This window comes from Rhinoderma darwinii, chromosome 5 (genome assembly GCF_050947455.1).
Source record: "Rhinoderma darwinii isolate aRhiDar2 chromosome 5, aRhiDar2.hap1, whole genome shotgun sequence".
NCBI lineage: Eukaryota > Metazoa > Chordata > Amphibia > Anura > Rhinodermatidae > Rhinoderma > Rhinoderma darwinii.
Window position 1 is genome coordinate 190458274 of NC_134691.1, and position 25386 is coordinate 190483659.

The window sequence follows — 25386 nt, forward strand, 5'->3', positions numbered from 1 at the left end:
CCTCTCGAGCTTTGTCAGGTTGGATGGGCAACCTTTGGTGGACAGTCATTTTCAGGTCTCTCCAGAGATGCTCAATTGGGTTCAAGTCAGGGCTCTGGCTGGGCCACTCAGACATTCACAGATTTGTCCCTAAGCCACTCTTGTGTTGCCTTAGCTGTGTGCTTAGGGTCATTGTTTTGTTGGAAGGTGAACCTTTGGCCCAGTCCAAGGTCCAGAGCACTCTGGATCAGGTTTTTATTAAGAATAGCTCTGTATTTTGTTCCATTCATCTTTCTCTCAACCCTGACCAGTCTCTCTGTCCCAGCTGCTGAAAATCACCCCTACAGCATGATGCTGCCACCACCTTGCTTTACTGTAGAGATGGTATTGGGCAGATGATGAGCAGTGCCTGGTTTCCTCCAGAGATGGTGCTTAGAATTGCAACCAAAAAGTTCAATCTTGGTTTCATCGGACCTCAGAATCCTGTTTCTCACAGAGTCCATTTAGCTGCTTTTTTTGCAGGTGGGCTTTCATGTGTCTTTTTCTAAGAATAGGCTTCTTCCTGGCCACTCTGCCATAAAGCCCAGATTGGTGGAGTGCTGCAGTTCTGGTTGACCTGGAAGTTTCTCCTATCTGCACACTGCCTGAGCTCCTAAGATCCTGAGTGTCCATTGTGTTCTTGGGCACCTCTCTTACCAAGGTCCTTCTCACCCGATTTATTCTGTTTGGTGGGGCAGCCAGCTCCAGGAAGAGTGCTGGTTATTCCAAACGTCTTCCATTTAGGAACTATAGAGACCGATGTGCTCGCTCTTGGGAATTATCAGTGCAGCATAATTATTATTTTTTTGTACCCTTCTCCAGATCTGTGCCTCCACACAATCCTGTCTCTGAGCTCTCCAGGCAGTGCTTACCTCACCATGGCATGTTTTTTGCTCTGATATGCATTGTCAGCTGGGTTACCTTATATAGACAGGGGTGACTTTCCAAATTTTGTCCAATCAGATGAATTTACCACAGGTGACTCCAAGGTGTAGAAACATTTTAAAGATTATTTAGAAAAATGGGAGGCCGCCAGAGCTAAATTTCAAGTGTCGTAGCAAAGGGTCTGAATACTTATGTTCATGGGAAATTTTGAGCTTTTCATTTTTAATTGAAAAAAATGATAAAATTCTGTTTTCACGATGTCATTATCTGGTATTGAGTGTAGAATGAAGGGGGGGGGGACTTTTTATTTTATTTTAGCACAAGGCCTCAACATAAAAAAGTGGAAGGGTCTGAAGACTTTCCGAGTGCACTGTATATTATGAAGTGTATTAGTTTTAGGTATTGAACACCTACATTTGGATTTTCTGAGCAAGTTAACATGCTGTATCCCTTGCAAGCTCACCTATTTTAATAGTTTATAAAAAGAAAAAAGGAATTTTATATTTATAGGAGCATATCTGTATAACCGGTTATGAATTTTTTTCCAAGAGTTGACCTGTGGGTCACAATGAAGCAGGCAGTTAGCCTGAAAGATGCAGCCTGGAGCTGGAGTTCCGTAAATATAATATTCAAAGGACATGTCTGTGTTTTTAGAATATGTTCTTGTTGAATATAAAGCATGGATACCCTATAGAGCACTTAAAGTCTGTGTTGAAACTGGCTTTTTAACTCCTTAACGCCGAAGGACGGATATATCCGTCCTCAGCAACTGCTAGTTCGCGCAGGAGGACGGATATATCCGTCCTGTGATGGCGCGGGTACTGCCACTGTACCCACGCGATCAGCGGCAGGAGCACGGCTGTTATACACAGCCTTGCTCCTGCTGCAACTGCCGGAATCGAAGCGCGCTCTGTTACCGGCAGTTTAACCCATTAAATGCCGCTGTCAATAGTGACAGCGGCATCTAATGTGTTTGACAGAGGGAGGGAGCTCCCTCTGTCACCGGATCGGCGCCCCCGCAAACAAATCGCGGGTCGCCGTCGGGTTTCCATGACAGCCGGGGGTCTAACAAAGACCCCCAGGTCTGTCTTCCGCAACTGCCTGTTAGGCGATGCCGGAGGCATGACCTAACAGGTTGCCTGTCCGTTTTACACTGACAGGCAATAATGCTTTGGTATACTAAGTATACCAAAGCATTATATATGCGATCGGCACATCGCATAGTGAAGTCCCCTGGTGGGACTTAAAAAAAAAAAAAAAATGTTAATCAGATAAATAAAGTTTGTTGAAAAAAATAATAATAATTACAGTCAAAATCAAATAAAACTACTTTTTTTGCCCAAAAAGTGGTTTTATTCAGTAAAAGTGTCAAAACAAATAACACATACACATATATGGTATCCCCGCGATCGTAACAACTTGACCAATAAAATGAACACATTAATTAAACCGCCGGATGAACGGCGTCCAAAAAAACCGCAAATAACGGCAAAATTCTCTTTTCTCCCATTCCCCCCATAAAAAATAAAATAAAAGTTAATCTATAAGTCCTATGTACCCCAAAATAGTACTAATGAAAACTACACATTGGCCCGCAAAAATCAAGCCCACATACGGCCACATAGACGGAAAAAGAAAAAAATTACGTCTCTTGGAATACGGCGATGCAAAAACAAGTAATTTTTTTCTAAAAGGGTTTTTATTGTGCAAACGTAGGAAAACATATAAAACCTTTACATATTTGGTATCCCCGTAATCGTGCCAACCCATAGAATAAAGTTAACATGTTATTTACGCTGCATAGTAAACGGCGTAAATTTATAACGTGAAAATTAATGCTGGAATAGCTGCTTATTTTCAATTCTCTCCTAAAATAAAGTTAATAAAAGTTAATATATTATATGCATCCAAAAATGGTGCAATTGTAAAACGCAACTCGTCCCGCAAAAAACAAGCACTTATACGGCTATGTCGCCGTAATAAAAAAAAAGTTACGACTCTTGGAATGCGACCGTGAAAAAACAAAAAATAATCCTTGGTCATTAACGCGTAAAATGGCCCGGTCATTAAGGGGTTAAGCCAAATAGAAAATGAATTTAAAAACAGACAGGATGACTAAATTCTTGTGTGGCAATACCCTTAGCAAATGCACACCGATTTGGTGATGGCAATTTCTGGAGAGGTTTTCCTGATATAATAATTCTCTCAGCTTGATTTGAAGAAAAAATACAGGTGGTTGATGATGGAAGAGAGCTGATTTTAATCCTTGTTAATATTTTTATTTACATAATTTTATATCTTTACATCTATGCACTTTTTGTTTAGCATATTCCATGTATTCCACTTACTGTATGTATACTTTTGTAGACTAGATATAAGGGTTTCGTTCTACGAGCAGATAAATCTATAGCCAAAAGAAGTTTCTCATTCAGCGTGTTATACTTCACCAGTATCCACAAGCTGCCTTTCCGGTTTGACTTGTTAAGCTGCCAAGCTGACACGAACACTAACCAAAGATATCTAAGCTGTTCATTGACAGACTTGCTACTCGAATATAAGCGTAACAAAGCTTTCCATCGCTTTGTTTTATTCATTTGATGAGCAATGGATGTGGTATTCACTTCATTATATTGTCATTACAGGATATTTATGCCACTACTTAACTGTAATTATACCTCTTATACTCCCAGAAATAGACATCCATTTGTCATTGGCACAACACCTAAAGTTGTGCAATGGTTTTAATGTTACCTGTTGATAGTGTTATACTATTAATGTTTGTTAGTTATGACCGTTACAAGTGGAACATAGAACAGCTTCTCTAATATACTTTTGCATCATTTGATATAACAGTTTATTTTCATTATCTGCATACTTTTGTGTAACCTATTTAAAGGGGTTTTCCCTCACTGATGAACCTACACTGGTCCGTGGGGGGCATGATCCCAGAGAAGTGGCCACACATACAGTCCTTCCCCCATTAAAGTCCATGAGATATACGGAAACAGCCGAGCAATCCGTATAGTCGAACACCCACCTACTGGACTTTTCTGACATACCCAGTGGATATGCCGTAAAAGTCTGTCATAGGAAAAACCATAAAATCTTAAACTTAAATTTCCATTCAAAGGAAAGGTCTACCTAACATGTTACTTTATATTGTCAGTACAGGATATTTATGCCACTACTTAACAGCTTGTCCACATGTAACGGGTTTGCTGCCTATTTTCCGTTCGAAATTGCGAAGGAAAATACACAGCGGAATACAGTAGCAGCAAAGTGGGTATGATTTAACAAATGTCATCCACACGCTGCAGAAAAACTCTGTCCAGAAATTCACCTGCGGTGCGTAACTTTATTTCTGCAGCATGTCCATTATTGCTGCGGGAAGTGGACGGATTTCCTGCATTTTTCTGATGTACTGTGGAATTTGCTGCGGACTTTCTTACAGGGGGTAGAAATGACAAACACAGGAAGAAGAAATATCACCATCACACATCCCTTTAAAAAAAACACAGGATAAAAGCGCATGAAATGGTGCCAATTTTCCGCAGCGGATTGTCTGCTAGTTGACGCGCAAGTTTTCTGCAGCAAATCCGTTACGTGTGGACAAGCCGTAATTATACCTGTTTTATATATTTCCAGAAATAGACTGTCTAAATAAACCAAGGGGCTGTGGCCCTCCTGCATGTACTATATCCCTTTTTCTATCTACCACCTTTTCTATTCACTTCATGCACATGCATATTATTGTTCTATTGAAATTAATAGGGAATTCCGAGAACGACTAAGATCTCTAAGTGATAAAACTAAATGGCACCACAGGAACATCATCGTGGTACAATTTATTTATATATATATATATATATATATATATATATATATATATTACAGCGCCCACCAAAAGTTCCGGAACACCCTCATAACTTCTGAATGGCTCGAGGTAGAGGGTAGAAATTTGGTGGGATTTAATGGGGTCATAAAGTCTACCAGTTAATGCCAGAAAAAAAACACCCCACCCCCTTGGGGGTGGTGGGGTGGGCGGGGCAGAAAATCTTAAATGGCACCGGGGATCGAGTGGGGGCTCTTTTCAATACAAAAACGATGCTGCAAACGATCTTGGGAGAGGATATTTTTTTTCGCTGAAATATTTAACGTTAAAGTTATAATCTTCTTTATCGGCTACAGCCGATGTTGGCATTACCCAAAATGTACCGCGCGGAGGTCGTGCTGTTGGGTTTACATCTCATCAAGGTGCTAGATTAATGGGAGTCCCCATGCCTCTCCCTTTTGTGTGTGTGTGCGCGCACATTGCCCGAGATTAGGACCCCGGGGTTCGTCATTTCCCCGGTATTTAACGACTCCAAACCGTGTGTGTTTGTGTTGTCCGTGTGTGTTGTCCGGACAACCAAAGCAAGACCGAGGACATGTATTATGTGTATTCGTACAAACCTATTAACCCCTTCGCGCTCAGGTCAGTAATAGTACTGACCTGAGTAAACACGGCGCCATTTAATCCCGGCGCGTGTCTGAGTTGTGATAGCCTGCTGTCGGAAACAGCAGGTATCACAGCTTAGTGTGCAGGGACCGATCGCGGTGGTCCCCGCCGATTAACCCCTTAGAAGCCGCGTTCAATAGCGATCGCGGCTTCTTAGGGGTTAAGCTGCCATCGCCGGCCTGCTACACGATAGCGGGCCGTGATGGCTACTATGGCAACCAGAATCCTAACAATGGACTCTGGCTACGCCATCGACGGAAGCCTAGTGGGTCCCGACAAAATCAGAACCCACTATGCTTGCTGTCAGCGAACAGCTGACAGCTCTAATACACTGCACTACGTATGTAGTGCAGTGTATTAGAATAGCGATCAAAGCCTCCTGCCCTCATGTCCCCTAGTGGGACAAAGTAAAAAAAGTGTGAAAAAGTAAAAAAAAGTTGTGTAAAAATAAGAAAATAAAAGATTTAAAAGTAATAAAAGTAAAAGTCCCCCTTTTCCCCTTATCAGTTCTTTATTATTAATAAAAATATATAAATAAACAAATAAACTATACATAATTGGTATCGCCGTGTCCGTAACGGCCTGAACTACAAAACGATGTCGTTATTTATCCCGCGCGGTAAACGCCGTAAGAGAAAATAATAAACCGTACCAGAATCACAATTGTTTGGTCACTTCACCTCCCAAAAAATGGAATAAAAAGAGATCAAAAAGTCGCATGTACCTAAAAATGGTACTGATGGAAACTACAGTTCGTTACGCAAAAAATAAGTCCTCGCACGACTTTCCTGATGGAAAAATAAAACAGTTATGGCTCTTAGAATAAGGTAACACAAAAAATAAATTATATTTTACAAAATGTATTTTATTGTGCAAACGCCATAAGACATAAAAAAACTATAAACATCTGGTATCGCCGTAATCGTATCGCCCCGCAGAATAAAGTGAATGTCATTTATAGCGCACGGTGAACGCTGTAAAAAAAATTGAATAAAAAACAATAGTAAAATTGCTGTTTTTTTAGTCACCACGCCACCTAAAATTAGAATAAAAACTGATCAAAAAGTCGCATGCACCCCAAGAAAACTGCAATGGATTCCTCAAGGGGTCTAGTTTCCAAAAAGGGGTCACTTTTGGGGGTTTTCCACTGTTTTAGCACCACAAGACCTCTTCAAACCGGACATGGTGCCTAATAAATTAAATTAATTAAATGTCACCTCTACTTTGCTCTAAATTCCTGTGAAACACCTAAAGGGTTAATAAACTTTTTAAATGCTGTTGTGAATACTTTGAGGGGTCTAGTTTCTGAAATGGGGTGTTTGATAAGGGTGTCTAATATATGGGCCCCTCAAAGAAACTTCAGAACTGAGCTGGAAATGAGGCAATACTTCGCTTCTTACATTATACTCATAATAAGCCGTGCCCACCCCGAGATGACCCCAGTTTTGACCGTTTGTATAAACGGAGACCCCTATTAGACCGTTTCAGTGCCCGGTTTTCCCAGCATTCACCCCCGAGAAGTGTATTTCTATAGATGAATCCCTGGTACATTTGAAAGGGATGCTTCAATTCCGCGAGTACCTGCCGGGTAAGAGGGCAAGGTATGGCGTGACGATGTATAAGCTGGGCGAGAGTACATCAGGGTATACCTACAAATTTAGGATATATAAAGGGAAGGACACCAGTGCTCAGCCCCCAGAATGCCCCCCCTTACTGGGAGTTAATACAAAAATTGTGTGGGATTTGGTGCACCCACTGCTGGACCAGGGTTACCACCTCTACCTGGATAATTTTTATACCAGCGTCCCACTCTTCAACTGCCTCGATTCCAGAAATACTGCGGCATGCGGCACTGCTAGAAGAAACCTGAGAGGCCTCCCTAAGACTCTGCTTGGGCAAACACTCAGAAGGGGTGAGAGCAGGGCACAATCTAGCAGCAACATATTGTGTTTCAAGTACAAGACCAGAGAGATGCCACACCAGTACCCATGTACCTGTACGAGGTACCAGTACAGGGACCCCCAAACTAGACTGCATCCTGGACTACAATAGGTACATGGGAGGGGTGGACTTGTCAGATCAAGTCCTGAAGCCTTACAGAACTTCAGGAAGCGGGGCCACAGGCATCGTACCAGGGCAACACTTTTTAGGAGAAGTTCCCCAAACTGGCAAGAAGGGAAAAAGTCAAAAGAGGTGCAGAGTCTGCTATAAGAGGGGGATAAGGAAGGACACAATATATCAATGTGACGCGTGTCCCGAAAAACCAGAGCTCTGTATGAAAGAGTGTTTTAAAATTTATCATCCATCCCTTTATTTTTAATTTACCCCAGTTTTACTCGCTCTGATCCACTTCGCACAGCTTACCCCTCCTCATCTTTCCCCTCTGAGCCCTGCTGTGTGCCCAGGCAGCTAACAGCCACATGTAGGGTATTGCCGTACCCGGGAGAGCCAACATTACAGTTTATGAGGTGTATATCTCCGGTGGCGCATGCTGGGCACAATATATCGGACACTGAATTGGCATATATGTATAGAAAATTGCAAATTTCACTCTGCACCAACTGCTGCACATTATCTTTTACACAATACCTGTGGGGTCAAAATGCTCACTACACCTCTAGATGAATGCCTTAAGGGGTGTAGATTTTAAAACAGGGTCACTTCTTGGGGGTTTCAACTGTACTGGTACCTTAGGGGCTTCTGCGTACAAGACTTAGCACCAGAAAAGCTCCAGTAGGCCAAATGGTGGTCCTTTCCTTCTGAGCCCTGCCGTGTGCCCAGGCAGCTAATAGCCACATGTAGGGTATTGCCGTACCCGGGAGAGCCCACATTACAGTTTATGGGGTGTATGTCTCCGGTGGCACATGCTGGGCACAATATATCGGACACTGACATTGCATATATATAGAAAATTGCAAATCTCACTCTGCACCTTCTGCTGCGCATTATCTTTTACACAATACCTGTGGGGTCAAAATGCTCACTACACCTCTAGATGAATTCCTTAAGGGGTGTCGTATTTAAAACGGGGTCACTTCTCGGGGGTTTCAACTGTACTGATACCTCAGGGGCTTCTGCACACACGACTTAGCACCAGAAAATTCCCAGTAGGCCACATGGTGGTCCTTTCCTTCTGAGCCCTCCCATGGGCCCAAACGGCAGTTTATCGCCACAAATAGGGTATTGCCACACTCAGGACAAATTGGGCAACAAAATGCGGTATTTTATTCCTTGTGAAAATAAGAAATTTTGAGCCAAAACTACCTCTTATTGGAAAAAATATATATTTTTTTAATTCACAGCCCAATTCAAATAAATTCTGTGAAAAAACTGTTGGGTCTAAATGGTCACAACACCCATAAATAAATTCCTTGAGGGGTTTTGTTTCCAAAATGGGGTCACTTTTGGTGGGTTTCCATTGCTTTGATACCTCTGAGGCTCTGCAAATGCGACATGGCACCCGAAAACCAATCCAGCAAAATCTGGACTCCTAAGAACACATAGCGCTCCTTTCCTTCTGAGGCCTCCCATGGGCCCAAACAGCAGTTTATCACCACAAATGGGGTATTGCCGCACTCAGGACAAATTGGGCAACAAAATGGGGCATTTTGTTCCCTGTGAAAATAAGAAATTCTGATAAAAAATGACATCTTATTGGAAAAATTGTCATTCTTTTAATTTCACAGCCCAATTCAAATACGCGCTGTGAAAAAACTACGGGGTCAAAATGGTAACAATAACCATAAATTAATTCCTTGAGGGGTGCAGTTTCCAAAATGGGGTCAGTTTTGGGGGATTCCTACTGTTTTGGCACCTCAACACCTCTCCAAACCTGGCATGCCGCCTAAAATATATGCTAATAAAAAAGCACCACCAAAATGCACTAGGTGCTTCTTTGCTTCTGGGGCTTGTGTTTTAGTCCACGAGCGCACTAGAGCCACATGTGGGACATTTCTAAAAACTGAAGAATCTGGACAATACATATTTAGTTGTGTTTCTCTGGTAAAACCTTCTTTGTTACAGAAAAAAAATAGAATAAAATTGAAATTCAGAAAGAAAAACGAAATTTGCAAATTTCACCTCCACTTTGCTTTAATTCCTGTGAAATGCCTGAAGGGTTAAAAAACTTTCTAAATGCTGTTTTGAATACTTTGAGGGGTCTAGTTTTTAAAATGGGGTGCTTTATGGGGGTTTCTAATACATAGGCCCCTCAAAGCCACTTCAGAACTGAACAGGTACCTTAAAAAAAAGGCTTTTGAAATTTTCTTAAAAATATGAGAAATTGCTGTTTATGTTCTAAGCCTTGTAACGTCCAAGAAAAATAAAATAATGTTCAAAAAACGATGCCAATCTAAAGTAGACATATGGGAAATGTGAGCTAGTAACTATTTTGGGTGGTATAACCGTCTGTTTTTTCTAAATTTTCTCTAAATTTTGCAATTTTTCTCAAATAAAGACTGAATATATCGACCAAATTTTACCACGAACATGAAGCCCAAAGTGTCACGAGAAAACAATCTCGGAATCGCTTGGATAGGTTTAAGCATTCCGACGTTATTACCACATAAAGTGAAATATGTCAGATTTGAAAAATGGGCTCTGAGCCTTAAGGCCCAAACTAGGCTGCGTCCTTAAGGGGTTAATTACTCTATTAAATCAAATGTTCGAACTGATGTCCTTCAACAACTTGACAGTGTCCTAAGCGAAAGTAAAATATGTTGAATTCGAAATGTTCACTATTCTTTCCCGCAGCTCGTCTAAGTTTGCGATCCTAGTCCCATAGAATTTACTTTTTAAATACCCCCAGTAAAAAAAAAAGTCTAATGGGGTCAGATTTGGTAATCTCGGTGGCCATTCTATCGGGCCTTTTCTACGAATCTATTGATCAGGAAAATTATCGTTCAGAAGACTTGTTTCCACGTCGAAGATATGGCTTTTTGGCCATATTTCTTCCAGGAAGACCACTTCTGCCCAGACTTCTCCAAACTGTAGATGCGTGTACTTGGATCCCACTGGTTTCTGCCAGTTCTGAGCTGATGGCACTTGTGGACATTCTCCGATTTCGAAGGGAAGTAAGCATGATGGGTCTTTGATCTGCTGCACTAAGTTTTCTTGGCCAACCACGGTGTTTACAGTCCTCAACGTTGCCTATTTCTTTGTGCTTCAAAAGAGCTTTGACAGCACATCTTGAAACCCCAGTCTGCCTCGAAATCTTTGCCTGGGAGAGACCTTGCTGATGCAGTATAACTACCTTTTGTGAAAAGTTAGTTTGCACAATCTTGCCATCGTGGACCTGTGACATGAAACCATCTCCCACAACTTCACCTTTTGTAGCAGAGTTTGGCTGTTCCTCACCCAGTTTTAATCCTCCAACATAGCTGTTTCTGTTAGTTAATGACTGTTTCAACCTACATTTAAAAAATGATCATTATTACCCGTTTGGTAAATTTTGGTTATTCCTACACTTGACTATAATCCTAGAAAATTCATAACTTTGTGCAAGTGTACCTAGAAGAATTTATGTTTAGGGCAGTCACACCAAATATTTATTTGATATAGACTTCTCTTCTGTTCATTCACTTTGTATTTTAATTGCTACCTTCTTTTGCATAAGTATGTGTAAAATAAATAAATATATATATATATATATATATATATATTAGTGTTTGTTTTTTTTAACCAATGGTACAGATCCACCAATGACTAAGTCCACCCAAATAGCCTGGATCATAAACTTCTACATTATTGAAATATATAAGGCAGTATAAAACTAAGGCCATGTCATCATTTAACTGCTACAATTTCAAATACTTTGGGGCGTATTTAGTTAAACGGACACTAAACCTAAAGCCTGTCTTTTTGCAGTTGAATGCAACCTATAGGTCCATGTAAGCAGATTTTTCAAGCTGTGCAGACGATGACTGTACGGTGAATTGGTTTAGCACCTCTTTATGTAAGTTCAACATTACTGTACAGTATATAAGGGAATGTTTACGACCTTTCATTATAGTTATACGTAAGGGTTTTTTTTTTTGTTTTTTTTTAAGTAAGAGTATCATTGAAGCCATTTTTCATGGCTAACAGTCAAAATTCTTCAACTATGTACATTAATAAAAGACTTCTTGTTTTCATTTTTTTCCTTTATGAATTATTTTTATTCGATGTAAAGCTTTTGTTTTATGTTTTCAGGTCTCCAACTATGGCTGGTGGACTGTTTGCTGTAAGCAAGAAATACTTTGAATACCTTGGAACTTATGACATGGGCATGGAAGTCTGGGGTGGAGAAAACTTGGAGCTTTCGTTCAGAGTATGTGTCAGTGTACACCTAAACCGTTGAAACAAAATTATATATCTAGTCCTCATCTGTGAGCAGTCTTTTTATTAGCAAGCTGAAACATTGAATAACCGCATAGGAGTGCTTTCCACAAGTTCATTTCAGTATCCTCTTCTATTATGTGACTTTTTTGTCACTGAGCACAGGTAGATGAGGGGATGTGAAGGATTATTTCAAACCATAGTCTAAGAGTTTCCCAACCTTTTCAGGCTTGAGGCACCTCTGGGGGAAAAAATAAATCCTCAGGGCACCCCTACCAAATTTTTTTTACAAAAACTGCTAAAATCAAACCCTACACTCTTGGGGTATGTTCACAAAGTGTTTTTTTTGTAAGGCAGAGAAAAAAAATCTGCTTAAAGATTGCTTTAGGAATTTTGAGACAGATTTTGAATTGACAGCGTTTTGTTTTGTTTTTGTTTTTTTTAAGCCGTTGAAGCTAATGCAAAAAGCGCAGGCAAAAAAGCACTCCAAACGAGTACTGCAGGTTTTGTTCTTTTTTGCCTCCTATTAATTTCAATGGGAGGTCAGAGGCGGAAACCACTCAAAGACCATTAGGCCCCACTCACAGTAAAATGACCATCAGCCCCCTCCAGTACAGTGACCATCAGCCCCCTCCAGTACAGTGACCATCAGCCCCCTCCAGTACAGTGACCATCAGCCCCCTCCAGTACAGTGACCATCAGCCCCCTCCAGTACAGTGACCATCAGCCCCCTCCAGTACAGTGACCATCAGCCCCCTCCAGTACAGTGACCATCAGCCCCCTCCAGTACAGTGACCATCAGCCCCCTCCAGTACAGTGACCATCAGCCCCCTCCAGTACAGTGACCATCAGCCCCCTCCAGTACAGTGACCATCAGCCCCCTCCAGTACAGTGACCATCAGCCCCCTCCAGTACAGTGACCATCAGCCCCCTCCAGTACAGTGACCATCAGCCCCCTCCAGTACAGTGACCATCAGCCCCCTCCAGTAAAGTGACCATCAGCCCCCTCCAGTAAAGTGACCATCAGCCCCCTCCAGTACAGTGACCATCAGCCTCCTCCAGTAAAGTGACCATCAGCCCCCTCCAGTAAAGTGACCATCAGCCCCCTCCAGTAAAGACAAAGCCTATCTGTACATTCAGGAAAACAAAAAATGCCACAGCGGTATATAACCAGTAAAAAAACGGTTGTGGATGTACGATAATTCAAAAATATCAGTGATTGGTATACCTTTCTCGAATGCCTCAAACGTAACTTGGTGTATTGACCCAAAGGGGATATGAAGCAAACTTACAACTCAAAAGGGTCAGTAATTACACAATGATCTTAATATAATGAAAAAGGTTTAAAGAGATCTGTCACCAGCATTTTACCTATTGAACTCTCCTCACCCCTCGCTGGCCGCTGATGTCAAAAGTTCATTACCGTTATCCCCTCCCCTAAACTCATCCTCTAACTGTAAATAATGGTCTGCAAACATTTTGCGCCTTTTATCGTAATAATCCGGTGTACCTTTGTGCGCACACACCAGAATAGAACATTAATGCACAAGCGAGGGATTTTGTGTGCAGGGGGAAGGCGGAGGAGCTGTCAATCAAAAGTACGGAGTCGGGGTTAACGTGAAAAGACTTGAGGAATGAAGATATGACTCTTTTCAAACGAAGATTTGACTCTTTTCTGCTCATTAGCATACGGTGTGGGAACACTAAAAAACTGAATACTAAAGCTACAGAGCCGACTAAGAAGACAATTATAAGTTACATAGAAATGATTTGAGGACTAACATTTCCAGCATTCCCCTGGCTCCAGTTCTCACAATTTCTAACAAACTATATAAGAAATACTTACCCTGCCCACCGCCTCTCCCCCTTCCGTCAGGCTCTTCTAGTGGTGGGGAGAACTTGTAGCAGACATACGTGCGTGTGTCACGTCTGCTACAAGCATAGTTGGAGTAAGCGTCAGGAGCGGAGCATGTAGGGGAATTTTTTTTATTTTTTTTGCAGTGGATGAGCGGAGTGTTGCGGCACCCTGGTTGGGAATCACTGGTCTATAGGAATGAGCAAGATGATCCAGCAATGTTTTATAGGTTTAATTCTTAAAATATAATATGATATTATCTTTAACCCAATACAGGTTTGGCAGTGTGGTGGGACTCTTGAGATCCAGCCATGTTCTCATGTTGGACATGTTTTCCCCAAAAAGGCTCCTTATGCTAGACCAAATTTCCTACAGAATACTGCTCGTGCTGCTGAAGTGTGGATGGATGATTATAAGGAACATTTCTACAACCGAAACCCCCCTGCTAGAAAGGTAAAAGTGAACTATTATACACTGGATGACCATTTTATTAGAGACACCCATCTAGTAGCACATTGGACCTCCTTTGGCATTTAGAAGCGCAGCAATTTGTGGAATCTGTGCCATCACAAAGAAAAAAAATGGTCCTGCAGAAATATCGGCCCATGCAGACCGGATAGCTGCCTACAGTTGCCGCTAAAGTGTCCTTCCAACAGCTGCCATAAAGGGATGAACTTTGTCGGCCACAATGCTTAGGCAAGCTCTACTGTTCAAACCTCTATCCACAGGTTTCCTAGGACCCAGGGTGTGCCAAGAAAATCTTCCCCACATCATTACTCTTGGGGTTTATTGATTCATACTGCTTCGCCAAATCCTAACCCTACCATCCGCAGGGTGCAAAAAAAAATCTGGATTTGTCTGACCAGGCAATGTTTTTCCACTTCTTCCGTGATTTCAATTTTTGGGCTCATTTGCCCACTGGAGTCTTGCCTTTGTTTCCCTTAGCATTGTCATTCGCACTAGTAGTCTGCAGATATAGGCCATCTGTCGGAACGATGAGTTTTGTATCCAGATCCATTAGTTGGAGCACCAGTGTATTCGGCTGCAATTTTCTCGTATATCACCGCCAGTTTGACAGAACAATCTTTGACATCCTCCTCTGACCCTTTTCGTCAACGAGTTGTTTGTCGGCAGGATACCCTTTCGCTGGATGTTTTTCCTTGATCACACCACTCTCTTTATACACTCTACACCATTGCATGAGTAAACCCCATAAGGTTGTCCGTTTTTAAAATACTGGCCCCCAGGCTAGTCTAACACCGATGACCATACCTTGTTCGAAGTTGCTCAGATCGCTCGATTTTCCTATTCTAATGATACACACTGAAACTAATCCACAGAAAACGTGCTCACTTAATTTTCTGCTGCACTCCGGGGTCACGTGTCTAATTTCCATACAGGGAAACTTCAATCATTAAAGGGTCGGTGTCTCTAGTAAAGTGGCTATTCTGTATATATTGTGTTTATAAGAAGTACGTTTTGCCTACTCTTTTCACAAAGATACTATACACACAAGTTATGTTAAACTGTGTTTAGTGTTCATTTTAATGTGATATAAACCTTTTTCCTATGACCTTTTACCAATATAAATGTCTTTAGTTTTATTTTATAATGTATTGGCAGGCTAACAACTTTTTAAGTGGTTGGCCCAGTGGTCAATAACCTTATGGTTTTCAGTCTAATTGACGAAGTGTTACTACTTTTTGTGAAAGTACAGGAAATAAGCTCACCCATCATAGGGAGTTCCATATGACATATTGAAACTGGAGATCTTCAGCCAATTAAGATTGTTGGTGCTAAAAATGTGAAAAATGTTTTACTTTAGGAGGTACGGCACAAACAAACTGCACATAAGTTCTGGATTACTTGTTAATCATAGAAATCACTATAGGTGCCGAAAAATCTCAATTTGTGTATACTATTTTGTGCTTCTTACGTTCTAATGTTTTACATTAGGAAAAATATGGGGATATTTCTGATCGAAAAATAATCAGAGAGAGACTACAGTGCAAGAATTTTGATTGGTACTTGAGGAATGTTTTTCCAGATTTACATGTACCAGAAGATCGTCCTGGCTGGCATGGGGCGGCAAGTATACTTTGTTGTTTTGTTTTTTTTGTTTGTTTTTTCTTTCGATGATTCTCTGTTTTTTCTTTCGATGATAACCCTTTCACCGTCGGGGTTTTGGGATAATTTTCACACTTTTGACATACACCAATAAAACCTGACTAATACAATAAAAAAATTAATATTATACCCAAAAAATAAAATTATATAGGTGACTTTTATTGGTAATGGGGGTAGGAATTAGGGTATGTTCACACGGCTCATTTTCAGCCATTTTTCGGGCCGTAAACGCCCTGAAAAACGACTGAAAATACGGAGGCTGAACGACTCCAAACATCTGCCCATTGTTTTCAATGTAAATACGGCGTTTTGTTCCGACGGGGCGTTTTTTTTACGCGGCCGTTTGTAAAATCGGTGCATAAAAAACGGCCCGTAAAAGAGTGCATGTCACTTTTTGGGCCGTTTTTCATTGCGTCAATAGAAAAACCGCTTCAAAAACGTCCATAAAAAAAACGCTTGATGCTTAAACGGCTGAAAATCAGAGACTGTTTTCCTTTGAAAAGCGCTCCGTATTATACAGCCATTTTTTGTTTTTCGTGTGAACATACCCTTAGAGTGACAGAAAAGAAAAGGTATGTGTAAGACACTGTGGTGACATACTGGGAATTACACAGCCTATATTTTCTACACACATACATACAACTGTTTGAGCTCTGATGATATTTACTTTCTTCTTTAGGTCCGTAGTTCGGGCATAACATCTGAATGTTTAGATTATAATGCACCAGATCATAACCCCACTGGAGCTCATCTCTCATTGTTTGGATGTCATGGACAAGGTGGCAATCAGGTATTTTTGTAATATGTGTAGCATTCTGCTGTTTGTGCCCAAACTTGCAAACATATAATGAATAACAAGATGAAGTTTTGTTGCCGTATCTTTACAACAACCATATTGATAATTTTGTAGACCCTGAAATATATAATTTTTTTTTGTCCTCTTGGTATGGCAATGTAATGTAAAGAAGTATGTAACTTTAATTAGAAAGTGTGCGTGTGTCTTCATGAAGCTTGATGCAGCCTTAGGCCCCATGCACATGACCGTATTTTCATCTATCCCGAAATACTGTACGTAAATACAGATCCGTAATCATCCATATATACGGAAGGGTGTCCGTAAATACAGTCCGTATTGCATCCGTATCCATAAAAAAAAGAGGGAGGCTGCAATTTATGTCGCCAACTTGTTGCGTAGTAACGCTTTCGTAAATACGGACGGTTTACGGATGCACATCCATAGGCTTCTATAAGAGTCTGTCGTAATTGCGGACAAGAATAGGACCGGTTCTAAAATATGTTTTTTCATCACGGACACCCATCAGTAAAAATATTCAAAGGTGTCCATGGCAAATAGAAATTAATTGGTCCCTAATTACGGATGAATTATAGTGTCGTGTGCATGGGGCCTAATACAAAATAAAGGTTTAAAGCAAAAATTAAAGAGCTCATTCTGCTAGAATTACATTGAAAAGAACGGTGTTTGGCATTCCCTTCACCAATTTCCCGACCGCTATGACCTTTTCCTATGTAGTCATGAAAAGGAGACATGGCACTGAAAACGCACGCTATGCAACCGATTTACAGAAGACTGTTACGTGGGAAAGTGGTGGCACCTGCACTATATTATTCAATAACGTGTGCCATCTTTGGGATTGTGGTGCATCCTACACACCTAAACCCTTAACCACCAGATACACATTTCTAAGAACTGTAGATTTCTGTGTACTCCCAGTAGCAGTGCTATTCTGTTTATTTTAGTAAAGCAGATCTTTCATCAGTAAGGATAGCATGGTGTAGAGACCGGACCACTCTCTCTTATTAGCCCAAACACGCAAAAAAATATTGGGCAAGTTAGCTCAAAGTATATAGAGAACTCCTAGTTCTTCCCCCTCCAGCAGGGATTGACGGGCTTCTGTCTATCCGCATGTATACACTGTAGCTTGTCAATCACTGTGCACAGGGATAATGGATACAGTGGATAATTGTGAGTTTTTGCCATGTGGCTAATAGAATCCAATCTAATAATACAGCAGTCAAAGGACGTGGAGGGCTGCTTCTATCCTGTTGTACAACCTTGCCCTACTGCTTTTTGGTGAGGTGCAGCTGGGGAAGGGGATGGAGTTTTTATTTTAGTAATCCTATGCTTCACTGGCTTTCTCTTTCTGCAGCAATCTTTGTTTTGGCAATGACACTTTGTACTATTGTGTTCGGAACAAATGAAATATAAATTTAAGATTTTATGTTTTAATCATTTGCATGGACTTTGACTACTGGTGGGGCCCCAGTTGAAAAAGTTTGGGAAGCCCTGCTCTACAGCATCAGACATTTTAAACCCTCTCAATGTTTATACATAAATGGATATATAAAAATGATCTTCACTAATCCAAGGATTTGTCAACCGTGCTTTACAGTTAGACCAAAGTGCTTCAGGACTTTCCTGTTTGCATGGACATTAATATATTGCAGAAGTGTTGTTTTATAGACGGCCAGATGTATAACAACTGTTCTGATTTATCTCAATGGCTCCAGGAGAAATTATTAATCAAGCAGTTTTGCAAAGAAATTGTTTCCTGTATGAAAATTCTTAATTTTTTTCTTACAATGTAGTGCAGCTGTCTTATATATGACTATGTACATGTGTGATCTGTTTCAGTTTTTTGAATACACAACAAAACGAGAGATTCGTTTTAATTCCGTCACTGAACTGTGCGCAGAAGTCCCAGAACACCAGACATATATTGGGATGAGACATTGTCCGAAAGATGGTAGTCCTGTCCCTCAAAACGTAATTTGGGAGTTTCGACTTGTAAGTACTATAATAAATAATTTTGTTTTAGATCCTAATTATATATAACATTACTATTCATGAGAACAGACAGCTGGTTTCTTTTCAGTTTAATCTGGTAGATTAAAGTTTAATTTGATTATTTTATCCACATATGTGGCAACAGTTTGAGAAAAGCTCTTTCTCTTCTAAAGACGTGGTTTGACGAGTTTGCTGGGGAGGAACTCAAGTGGCCCTCACAGAGCCCTGACCTCAACCTCATCGAACATCTTTGAGATGAATTGGAACGCTGATTGTGAGCCTTGTTTAACATCTGTGTTTGACCTCACAAATGCTCTTCTGACTGACTGTGCACAAATTCCCACAGACACACTCCAAAATTTTATGGAAATCCTTCCCAGAAGAGTGGAGACTGGTATAGCTGCAATGGGGGCCGAACTCCACATTAATACACGAAAAACAAAAAGGGGGACCCAGGTAACTGGTGGGCTGAGATACACACAAAAACACATCAATATTGCCAAAGGCAAAAAGATTAGCCCCCTGTAAGGGCTTTAAGGGCTAATCTTTTTGCCTTTGGCAATATTGATGTGTTTTTGTGTGAACTCCACATTAACACCCATGGTTTTGGAATGGGATGTCCGACAACCTCATATACGTGTGATGGTCTGGTGTCCACATAATTTTGTCCAGAATCACATCAATGCTGGTCGGCAAATGACTCTTCAGCGTCGTTGATAAACCGCAAGTGGTTGCAGGATTAGAGAGATGACAGTCCTGTACAGCCAAACTCCTGCTAGAGAAGGCAGGGAGGTTTATTGCATTCTCTGTTTTCTTGATAGTTCAATACATTACGCTCAGTGAGCCATGTTCATAAAGCAGTAATGCTGCTTGCGTATTAGTCCTATTGAGTACGGAGTACCTGGTAGGGACTAGAGTGGTGGGGTCTTGGCAGACTGTGATCAGATCTTGTGTTTGGACAAAGACGCTGACATGACCACCAGGATGCTAAGTCTTTAAGTTCTAGTCAATTTTGACCCATAGAACTCGACCTCTTCATGCACCATGATGCAATAGTACCTCAAGGGCCTCAGGTAGTTGAGGCACCTTGACATCCTGTTACGCCAAGGTGATGGCACTGCCACTGTGCCCATATGATCACCGGCAGGAGGACATGGTTAATATACAGATGCACTCCACAGACTCTTCCATGGCCTGAAGTTTTGCCCTCACCCGAGCTGCTCCCTTCCAGGAGACATGTCTCAAACAACCCCAGATTGGCCTTGCAGAGCTTGGTACGCGGATCTCATGTTCCTGTTGGCAGATGCTCTGTGGCCGCTTCCTCAGCGGCACAACTTCCTTTCCCAAACCTGGACCACAACCTGATCGTGCCACTGTACAGGGGGGAGGGGGGACACACCTTGTAAGATTGTAATATGAAGAGTATTGTAGCCAGGTTGTTTCTAAACGTGTGTCATACAGCATATATGTACCTGAACAATAAGACTTTACACAACTACGTTTCTATGTCTGTACAGGATGGAACAATTTATCACCCTCATTCAGACAAATGTCTCAGCTCATATCGTACATCAGAAGGTCGTGCCGATGTACAGATGCAGCCTTGTAATGCCTTGGAAAAGAATCAGCTTTGGAAGTTTGAAAGGTAGAAGAAAATGGCAGAAATCCACAAATCTGCACAACTGGCTATATGGAACTTCATTTTACACAACAAGCTCAGAAGATTTAATTTCACAAAGGCAGGATAACGTGACTGAACTAATGTTTGCCTGACAGCGTCTCCACAGAAAGCTGTGCCAGCATTTAACAATATTCTCCATATTCCAAAGTGCCTTTGTACACCATGGTACATAACACATTTTTTATGGCTGACATGTTTATTTATTTGTATGTGATTTGTGAGTACTGTTAAATTTTAGCAAATATTTTGGTGTATTAGAAGGTGGAGAAAGACCTCTGTACTCTGTTTTCTTCAGTGCCACATGTCCATTTCATATGAATTGTGTAACATTAGATTAGGGTGCCATTGCCAGGCACTTGAACAATGCAATTAAGGTCACTTAGAGTCAAGTTTTTTTAGGGGCCGGCGATTATTAATATGGATGGAACCAGGGTCAGACTGTCCTGTCGGAGAACCAGACAATCCAACTGTGGACCCAGGTTCTGACACCACAACAAAGCCCTAAAAAAGAACCATGAGGTTCAGCAGAGGACCACATCTCCTATGGATGATTTACTAATGGAGTTTACTTTTTTTTCCCCCACAAATAGCCTTTCGGTGATATCTCCTGTGTTTGCAATGAAAAGGAGTTTACAATGCAAAGTGCACATGCGCTTGTTCAGTATATCTGGATGGCCCTTGTACCCAAGGCCGTCACTGGATGGAATATAGTACAATATTCTTGATAGCAGGTGTCATATTTTCTATCGATACTGTATCTCCTATAAGGTAACTACAATTTCTAGCGGAAAGCCAAGAGTGTACTATATGTCAATACTAGGAACATACTGAGGAGATGGCATATTAATATCATGCAACATCATTGTATGTTTTCTAGATAAATATATTGTGTAAGCACAGTCTTATTCACGCACTGAACAAGATTTCGGGTCAGTTCAGTTTTTTTACAACGTTTTTGAAGCAGAAACCGTGTCGGAAAAAGGGGCAAAAAACGGCCTAAAATGCCTCCCATTGATTTCAATGGGAGACGGAGGTGTTTTTTTTTGCCCTATCTTCAGGCGTTTACGTCTCTGACCTCCCATTGATATCAATGGGAGGCAGAGAAAGCGTATTTTGCTGCGTTTTTTGCCCGCATCGCTCAATGGCCGCGGGTGAAAAAGCCGCGAAAATCAGCGTGCAGGCAGAGCAAAATCTGCCTCAAAATTACAAACTTAATTTTGAGGCAGATTTTCTGCCTGAAAAAAACTGTGTACCCAGCCTTAGGGTATGTGCACACGGTAGCAGGCTTTTACGTCTGAAAAGACAGACTGTTTTCAGGAGAAAACAGCTGCCTCATTTCAGACGTAAATGCTCCTCCTCGCATTATGCGAGGCTTCTCTGACAGCCGTAAATTTTGAGCTGCTCTTCATTGAGTTCAATGAAGAACGGCTCAAATTACGTCTGAAAGAAGTGTCCTGCATATAATGTATATAAGTGTCCCGCATATAATGTATATAAGTGTCCTGCACTTCTTTTGACGAGGCTGTATTTTTACGCGTCGTCGTTTGACAGCTGTCAAACGACGACGCGTAAATGACAGGTTGTCTGCACAGTACGTCGGCAAACCCATTCAAATGAATGGCCAGATGTTTGCCGACGTATTGGAGCCCTATTTTCAGACGTAAAACGAGGCATAATACGCCTCGTTTACGTCTGAAAATAGGTCGTGTGAACCCAGCCTAAGACTGTTTTTACAATATACTTAATAAAGATATTCCCGATGTTACAAAATTAAAGAAGATCCACAACTCCTTTACATTTTGTAACAAGACAAATCTTGCAATAATATGTAAAGCTATTTATTAACATTTGGCTCCTATTTCTGTACAGAACACACTTTTCATAGATTTAACTTCTTCTTTAAAAGTGGTAATGGGTCCCACAGAGGGGAGAAGGGTTAAAAGACCGCTTTCCATTCCTAAAGGGAGGAGAAATATCATGTAAAAGCACTTTGCAAACACGGTGTGGAATCTGGCCAAGTAAAATGGCATCAATCTATGCAACGATATCATCCCTGCGCATTCCTGAGTTTTAACAATTGCCAGAAGTTTGTTCACCCTGATTTTTCTCAAGGTTTTTAAAGATTTTAGTGTGAGAATTGTGATTTGGGCTAGAAAATTGATTCGTAATTGGTACCACTAAAAAATAGTTTTCGTTCTTTTTTTTTTTTTTTCTTTTGTGGAGATTTAACCTAGCCCTTGCCTTTTACCTGTTTCTCTATCTTCCTATATACGTAATATCTATGTAAAAGTACCAACTTTCTATGCAACCAGGTATGTGTGAATGCAGGTATATGGTATGCACAGGTTTCTGGAAAATCTGATGCTAAAGGATTTAGTTTTTAATTATTCTTTTGGTGTGAATGGTGTTAGAGCTCTAAATACTCTGGCTTTTACGTGCAATTCATTGATCCCTACGGAAAAGGTGTCTTCCGCTCAACTAAAGAATGGATCGAAAGTAGTTTTCCTCTATTTTTTTGAAGCTCGAAGGCGAGCTGATAAAGTTTACCAGAGGTTTTACATAAACCCCTGTGTATTTTTAAGCTGCATTCAATTTACGGACAGTTCTGCGTATTAAAAGCTAGCTATTCTGAGCTCTAGGTATTGTAAAATATAGGATAAATTGGGTTTTAAACTACTGATTATACATTTTATAATTGTATCAATGTTATCACTTACATGCAAAGATTAATTTAAATTTCATATAAAATATTTGCTGGGAGATTAAACATTTATTTCCAACAAAATGAAGTTTGTTTACCATTTTTTATTAAATATTTTGTGCACCTGCTCATAATCTTAAATCTCATGCACGAACCAAAAAAAGGCAGACTTGGTCCAGTTTCTATGGCGAAGCCATTTACACAAGTATATTGTGGAGGAGCAAACTTGTGTCTGCAAGAAATCCCCACAAACCTGAAAACGCCTAATGTTTATACTAGGGACAGGATGAGTGGCAGACGGGCACAATTTATGGATTCAAAATAAGTTCTCTGCCTTTTAGAAGTCTTTGTATAATCAATTGAACACTGGCTTAGAGCGGCTGATGATGCTGTAGGACCACGAGGTCTGATGCGTTGTTCCCTTGAGTACAAGGCAAGGAAATTTTGTCACACACGTGGTAGGGTGGCAACTGGACCGGCATTTAGAAATGCACATGTGCAAAGGAGTAGGGGCAAAATGGGGAGTATGTTTTATAAATCAGGACACTAGAGATGGTGGGGAACAATAAGTGGGGTGGGAAAGGCACTTAAATTAATGATTGTCGACTCAACCGCGATCAGGCTGAACTTCAGGGACTGAGTGGGTAGGATTGAGGGGTGAATTCTGAAACCCCTGCCTTTGGCACCAGGAGAGCTTGTCCCAACATCTGGTTCCTATACTGGAAACCGGCTCCATAAGTGGGCCAGGCACAGGTGATCATTTAAAGCTTTCTGAGCTTCACAGGATTGGCTAAAGTAAAAAACAAACCAACATGCTGCTAGATTCGGGTGCTAAAGATTATAGGAAAACTTTACTGCTCAAATTGGTACACTTGGATGCTGGGGATTATGACCTAGATGGAACATAAAATAATGGTGCAACTATGTGACCGTGACCCATAGTGGGTGTTGTCGATTGGTCCTTTTATGTTGCATTATATATGTATATATAATGGAGTATGTAAATGTGAGGAACAGTGTAAGCTATAAAATATCTAATACATTTTAAAATTTGTCCAGCATTTTTTGTGAGGCCGAGTTCACATTGGGCATTTGTTTTAAAATGCTAGAAAGAAAAACGCTTCTAAAAAAAACAAGCCTGCAGCTTTTATTTTTTTAAATGCCCATGTGTTTTTAAGATTATGGTAAGCTGGTTTTCGATTTACTAATCCTCGGGTTACAGCTAAAACAGTTTGTAAAACACATTTGTAATTAAAAAAATGCATGTGGGTTTTTCTTTCCAGCATTTCAAAAACCTAATGTGAACCCAGCCTTTAAGAAGATGAAAGGTCAATAACACTTAGGGTATGTTCACACGATTAACAAAATACGTCTGAAAATACGGAGCTGTTTTCAAGGGAAAACAGCTCCTGGTTTTCAGAAGTTTTTTGAGCAGCTTGCGTTTTTCGTCATGTTTTTCGCTGCGGTTTTTTTACGTCCGTTTTTGGAGCGGTTTTCAATAGTCTCTGAAAAAACGGCTCCAAAAACGTCCCAAGAAGTGTCCTGCACTTCTTTTGGCGAGCCGTCATTTTATGCACCGTATTTTGACAGCGACGCGTAAAATACAGGCTCGTGGGAACAGAACATCGTAAAACCCATTGCAGGCAATCGGCAGCTGTTTGCAGGCGTAATGGAGCCGTCTTTTCAGGCGTAATTCGAGGCGTAACACGCCTGAATTACGTCTGAAAATAGGTCGTGTGAACATACCCTTAAAGTAAAACTCCACTTGAAAAGAACGTTTCCCATGTGTTCCATTAAGGAATTCTTATAACGTCTGATGACTTTTTTTATATTTTTTTTATATTTTTCAATATCACTAGATATCAGATCCACCACACTGGGACCATTGCATTGCAACAGTCTGAATATGGTTGTGACGACACGCTTTCTCTAAATCAATGGGGATAAATCTGTCACTCATGCAGGCACCAGAACTTCCTGTACGATGTAATGACAGCCCATCCAAGGGGGGGGGGGGGGCACAAACTCTCAGGCCTTATTCACACGAGCGTGTTATACATCCATGCTACGCACGTGATTTTCACGCGTGTCGCACGGACCTATGTTAATGAATGGGGCCGTTCAGACGGTCAGCGAATTTCCCGCAGCGTATGTGCGCTGCGTGAAACTCATGACCTGTCCTATATTTGCCCGTGTTTCGCGCTGCGCGCACCCATTGAAGTCAATAGGTGCGTGCAAATCCCGCTCGGCACACGGAAGCACATTTCCGGGTGCCGCGCGTGATTCGCGCAACAGCAGTAAAATAAATGAATGCAAACAAAAGCACCACGTGCTTTTCTGTTTGTAAACATAAAACCAGAGTGTCGGCATGATGCCGGCTGCGCGAAAATCACTCAGCCGGGCACCATAGGCTGATGACACGCGCGCGCAAAACTGACACTTCCGTGTGAATAAGGCAGATTCTTGTCACACAGTTATCATAATGATCTAGGGCTGGGTG

The 25386-nt window shown here is 41.1% G+C and overlaps 1 protein-coding gene across 1 annotated transcript in view; it reads left to right on the forward strand.

Annotated features, from left to right (window-relative positions):
• GALNT4 (polypeptide N-acetylgalactosaminyltransferase 4) overlaps positions 1-22970 on the forward strand; it is a 42783-nt gene extending 19813 nt beyond the window's left edge. The window contains exons 6-11 of the mRNA XM_075826831.1: positions 11591-11708; positions 13848-14024; positions 15528-15659; positions 16378-16488; positions 18352-18504; positions 20022-22970. Of these exons, the coding sequence (XP_075682946.1) occupies positions 11591-11708; positions 13848-14024; positions 15528-15659; positions 16378-16488; positions 18352-18504; positions 20022-20153 (823 nt within the window). The 3' untranslated portion in view covers positions 20154-22970. The remainder of the gene's footprint in view (positions 1-11590; positions 11709-13847; positions 14025-15527; positions 15660-16377; positions 16489-18351; positions 18505-20021) is intronic.
• Positions 22971-25386: the final 2416 nt, after the last annotated feature.